Below are 5,807 nucleotides of genomic sequence, written 5' to 3'. Positions count from 1 at the left end.
GTGTGTGTGTGTGTGTGTGGAGAGGAGTTGTGCAATATCCAATATTAGCCATTGGATAACACCAAGTATTGTACATATTTGTCATATCAGTGACAATGTTGAAGTGAGAAATTGTGTAAAATAGCCAAAGACTGGATAAACATAATAATTGAATCAACTATTTTTCAGTGAATCAGGCCATCTTAACAACCAGTTTCAATGTGATTCGAATTGTTCAATTATCAGTAAGAGAAGCCAGAGTGTCCTAATTATTTTCCATTTGTTCTACATTACACTTGCAATTGAATAAGTAAATTTATATTAATATGATGAAATTATTTTGCTATAGTAATTTCCTTCAGTTAGATGGATTATTTTGGTGGGAAACACACATTAGTCTTTAGAATATTGTTGACAAACAAGCATCAAATAAAATGAATTGATTAAATAAAATAATGTCATAGATATTGCAGGATACAGACTGATTGTAATAAGCCAAGCTTTATAAGAAGCTTTGGACTAGTCACTCACTGTATAGGTAGTCTTCAGAAATAGAACTGAACACAAGCAATCAGTTTGTAAAATCACAAATAACCTATGGTCCTAAATACGCAAAATACCATTTGTAAGTTGCCTTCCTCCATGTAACAAAGACCCAAGTTATACAGACAGTCTGCTGAAATAGCCGTGGCATTTGGGCCTTTATCAGAATGAGAAAAGATATCCAATGTCTTCTTAAATATTCTCACAGCTTCCTATAAAGAAAAAGGGGGGGGGAGAATGTTTCTTTCTAATATTTATTAACATTACAGCCTTAAATATTAAAAGGAACGCAGAGCACACACTTCTACTCTCATTTCACAGAGACACACAGGCCTGGTAAAGCCACAGACCTTGCTAGTACAAACTCAGAAAAGGACCCAGATTGGGAGTCTGATAGCCCCGTGTCCCACCAGAGGCCTATCCTACAGGCCAGTCATAAGTAGGCTTACACACATGGATTTTTAGAGGCTATTTTCCTGTAGTCTTAAGTCAGACTTAAATTTATGAACTAATTTATTGCCAATCTCCTAAGAATTTTCTTGAATGGAATATTGGGAAGCTACTAGGTAGTAAAAGATCCCCACTGATAATATCAATGCAAGTTTAATCTGTTTTTCTTTTGTCCTGTTGTGCTCCTAATGGGGTTCCATTGGCACCAGAAAATAAATTATCATCAAAAATCATCCATTTAGATTTAGTCAAAATAGTTGAAACTCATTAATGAAAAAAATTCAATTTTCTAAATAGAAATGACACTTAATAATTAACTAATCATTATATGTATTTATATAGAAATAAAAACACTTGTTACTGGTTGTCTCGTTTTCTTAATTGTATTAAATTGCAAAAGAAACAATGAGATTTAGCTTAGACATGCTAAATAAATGTCCTTTATTGCTCTCCTTCAGTATTTACTCCACACGTTTACAACTCACCTCAACAACCATCCTTTTGTCCTCACTCAGCACATGACCTTGCCATAGAAAAAGTGGATTATCCTCTCAATTTCTCTCCTTTCTACTTCTCAATGTTTCTATGGCTTCATCCATTCTCACCTTTTTCTCCTCTTTCTTTCTTCTTCTTTGCAGACTCCTCAAGCTGCGTCCTTGACCCCATCTCCTTCTGCCCCACCTGAGCACAGTCTGCTATTCCCTTCCCTGTTTGGATCTCTCCCCCTTCACTGCCTCCTTGAGTCCATAAAAACTTCAGTCTACTCAAGCCTTCCATCCCATTTAAATTAAAATGAACACATCTTTGCTTCCTCCTGCTTCCCCCATCTCTCTCTCCCTCACTACTCCAGGAAGTCTCCCCAGGGAGATGTGGAGGGGCTTGCAGATAAGGCACATTCCTGCTCTGAAAACAATACTGTGGCTGCTGTGTGAACAAAAGCTTGGAAGAAGCAACAATGCTGCTATGATTCAAGAAAAATTTTTAAAAATTATACGTTCTGAACAGGGTAATGACCACAGAAATAGAGAAAGGAAGTGGATTTGAGAGATATTTGGAAAGTAGAACTAAGAGAACATCATTATTGATTGGGTGGAAGAGGGCAGCCAAAAGTGACATCAGATGTCCAGCCAGAGTGAAGGGCCCAGGGGTGGGGAAGGTTAAAGCAAGCATAAAAGAGCATTCCTCAAAACCTGAAGAGAGCCGGGCCGTGGCTCACGCCTATAATCCTAGCACTCTGGGAGGTCAAGGCGGGTGGATTGTTTGAGCTCAGGAGTTCGAAACCAGCCTGAGCAAGAGCGAGACCCTGTCTTTACTAAAAAAAAATAGAAAGAAATTATCTGGACAGCTACAAATATATAGAAAAAAAAAATTAGCCAGGCATGGTGGCGCATGCCTGTAATCCCAGCTACTCAGGAGGCTGAGGCAGAAGGATCGCTTGAGCTCAGGAGTTTGAGGTTGCTGTGAGTTAGGCTGACTCCACGGCACTCTAGCCCAGGCAACACAGTGAGACTCTGTCTCAAAAAAAAAACAAAAACAAAAACCTGAAGAGACCAAAACTTCAAATGTGGACAAAAAGTAGACAATGATCCATACTGAGAAAGGACGACTGAATCGGCAATGAGAAAGTCATTAACAAAAATAGCAAGAGTGCCTCATTCCAAACCAGGGATGCATTCATTTTCTACTGTTGCAAATCAAATTATCACAATTTAGCAGATTAGAGTAACAAGCATTTATTATCTCACGGTTTCCACAGGTCAGGAGATTGGGCCTGGCTTAGCTGGGTCCTCTGCTCTGGGTCCCATAAGGCTGCAATCAAGCTGTCAGTTGAGCTGTTTTCTCCTCCAGAAACTCTACTGGGGAGAATCAACTTCCAAGCTCATGCATGCTGTTGGCACAATTCATTTCCTTGAGACTCCAGAACTGAGAGCCCCGGCTTTTTGCTGGCTTTCGGTTGCCCTCAGATGCGAGGATCTGCACACAGTTCCCCGCTACCACATCACCCTCCCCACAGGCAGCCACAAAAAGGCCAGCAGGAGAATCTCTCCAGTCTGCTAAGGAGTCTTACACACTGCAACATAATCAAGGGAGTGGCATCCCATCAACTTTGCCATATTCTATTGGTTAGAAGCAAGTCGCATGTCCTGCCCACACTCAAGGAAAGGGAGGAGATTATACAGGGCATGATTCATTGACAGTAATTTTAGGGTGTGTCCACCAGAGTCCACTCTCTGGCCTCCAATGATTCAATATTGCTGCCACATACGAAATACATTCCTTCATTCCAAGGTCCCCAAAAGTCTCATCTCATTGCTGCATCAGCTCAAAGTCTACAATATCATCATTTAAAGAAGGTTCAAGTTTAGATGAGGCATTTGAGTATAATCCACTAAGTACCACTCCTGGGGCACAATTCTTCCCTATCCTATGAAATTAAAAGGACAAGTTTTCTGTCTCCAAAACACCAACATGCAATGGTGAGACAGGCATAGGATAATACTGGCAGACATTCTGGTTCAAAAACAGGGAAATGGGAGATAAAAAAAGGAGTCACTTGTCCATGGCAATTCTAAAATACATTTGGGAAAATATCCGGAGTCTCTTGATTAGTTTTCAAAGAATAATTTTCTATGGCTCTTAGGCCTGTCCTATGTGTTCTTGGTCTTGTCTGGGTTATCCTTCCTTTTTTAAAGAGGTTGCATATGTTTGCAGCTGAGTTGTTTTATTAATATGCTTCTTTCAAGTATAATTTTGAGGTCTGACAGCCTTCTTTCATTTCGTACTCTCTCTCTGTCTCTTTTAGTCCAAACTGGCAGTGTTTATGAAGAAATAATTCTTTCAAAAACTTTGGAGACCTTCCATGGATTTCACAGGGATTCACTCCATTAGACAAAAGCCGCATCCACTAATTTTTCAAGAAAATTCCTTGCCTACTTTGGCCTCATGCTGAGATGTCTGAGGGAAATTGTCCTTAAGCTTCTAGAGGTCCTCCGGTTTGGGTAATAAGATTTGTAAGGCATGTCCTTAATGTCTTGAAAGAGACCTAGTATGACAGAATACTCTGATCTTAGGATCTTTCTGAGATCTTGGCAAAGGGCTGTCCAGCCACACCGGGGCCTTTTCTCTAGATCATGCTTTCCTGAAAGTGAGTATTTGATTTTATCATCTTTTGCCATCTGGAGAAGTTGAGAATTCTCAACATCATCAAGTCCTGGCTTATTCTCTTCAACCGTTCTTAATTTCTCTCTCTCCTCTCACAAGAAGCAAGATGAGACCTGGCAGCACTATCAACATTTTGCTTGGAAATGATCTCAGTTATATATCCAGGTTCCTGACTTACTAGTTCTGCTTTCCATATACCTACAGGAGGCAATTTTGCTAAACTTTCTACCACTACATAAAAAGGAACCTCTTTCCACTAGTTTCCAATAATATGTTGCTCACTTGCTTCTGAGTCCTCACTCATTAGCAGTGTCTTCAAAGACCAGATATCTACTAACAGTCTGTCTCAGATGACTTGAGCTTTCTCTGCCATGCTCCTCAGAATTCTTCCAGCCTCTGCCCACTGCCTGATTCCAAAGGTGCTTCCACATTTTTAGGTATTTGCTATAGCAGCATCCACTTCTAGGTACTAAAATCTGTGTTAGTTTCTTATTGCTGCCAAAAAAAAAAAAAAGAAATGACCAAAAATGTAATGCCTTAAAACAGTACACAGTTACTATGTCATAGTTTCCATGGGTCAGGAGTCTGGGCATAGCTTAGCTGAGTGCTCTCCTTAGGGTCTCCCAGGCTGCAATCAAGGTGTCAACCAGGCTGCATTCTCCTCTGGAGGCTCAGTTACAGAAGTATCTTCTTCCAAGCTCATTCTGGTTTTGGCAGGATTCATTTCCTTATGGCTGTTTGACTGAGGGTCCAAGCTTCTTACTGGCTGTTGGCTGGAAGCTGCCCTAAGTTCTTTGAGGCCACAGCAGTTCCCTGTCATGAGACTCTCTCCACAGGCACCTCACAGTATGGCTTGCTGTTTCCTCAGGGCCAGCAAGAGAATTTCTCTCTCCAATCTGCCATGAGAGAGTCTTACATAACCCAATATGATCATGGGAGTGACATCCCATCACCTTGCCGTATTCTGCTAGTTAGAAAGTCACAGGTTCCATCCACACTCAAGGTCATACAAGGGTACAGTTTATTGGGAGCCACCTTATGATGCGTCCATCATAAGAGTATAGAGGCAAGATTGTAGTGAGTACAAGAATGAGCAGCAAGTGAGGAAATTGAGATAATGAATGTGAAATAAAAGAGGAAAAAGTCAATAATTGGAGATGTCAAGGAGGCAAAAATAAAGGAGGTTTTCTTCAAAAAATTAAGAATAGTTACTCATGATTAAATGCTTATGGAAAGAAACCTATAAAGAGGCTAAAAATACTTCAGGAAGAAAAAATAGAAAAAATAATAAAAGCTAATGTTTAGCAAATGTTTACCATGTGCCAGATATTAAAGTTGTGAGAAGATATGCAGCATGTAACCCAGGGTTAGCATACAGAATTCATACTTTAAATGCCTAAAATCAATAAAAAATAGAAAAATGAACAAAAAATGCATATAGAAAATTGATAAAACAGGAAATGCTAGTGGCTGATAGACATGCAAAGATGTTCAAATTGAGAAATGTGAATTAAGATCACACTGAGACACCAGTTTTTATCCACCACACTAGTAAAAGTAAATTCTAACAATATCAATTATTGTAGAGGATGCAGATAAACAGGAACACTCATACACTACAGGTGGGAGATAAATTATGTAGCACTCTATGAAACAATGTGTTATTTTCTTGA

At 39.7% G+C, this 5,807-nt stretch overlaps 1 protein-coding gene across 1 annotated transcript in view; it reads right to left on the bottom strand.

Annotated features, from left to right (window-relative positions):
* LOC105821288 (tetratricopeptide repeat protein 6-like) overlaps positions 1-5,807 on the bottom strand; it is a 75,797-nt gene that overhangs the window by 33,347 nt on the left and 36,643 nt on the right. Inside the window, exon 2 of the mRNA XM_012657974.1 lies at positions 600-734. Coding sequence (XP_012513428.1) covers positions 600-734 — 135 coding nt within the window. The remainder of the gene's footprint in view (positions 1-599; positions 735-5,807) is intronic.

This window comes from Propithecus coquereli, unplaced genomic scaffold (assembly GCF_000956105.1).
Source record: "Propithecus coquereli isolate 6110/MARCELLA unplaced genomic scaffold, Pcoq_1.0 Scaffold116, whole genome shotgun sequence".
Taxonomy (NCBI): Eukaryota; Metazoa; Chordata; class Mammalia; order Primates; family Indriidae; genus Propithecus; species Propithecus coquereli.
The sequence above is the reverse complement of the archived record's forward strand: the minus strand, read 5'-3'. Positions and strand labels throughout refer to the sequence as shown.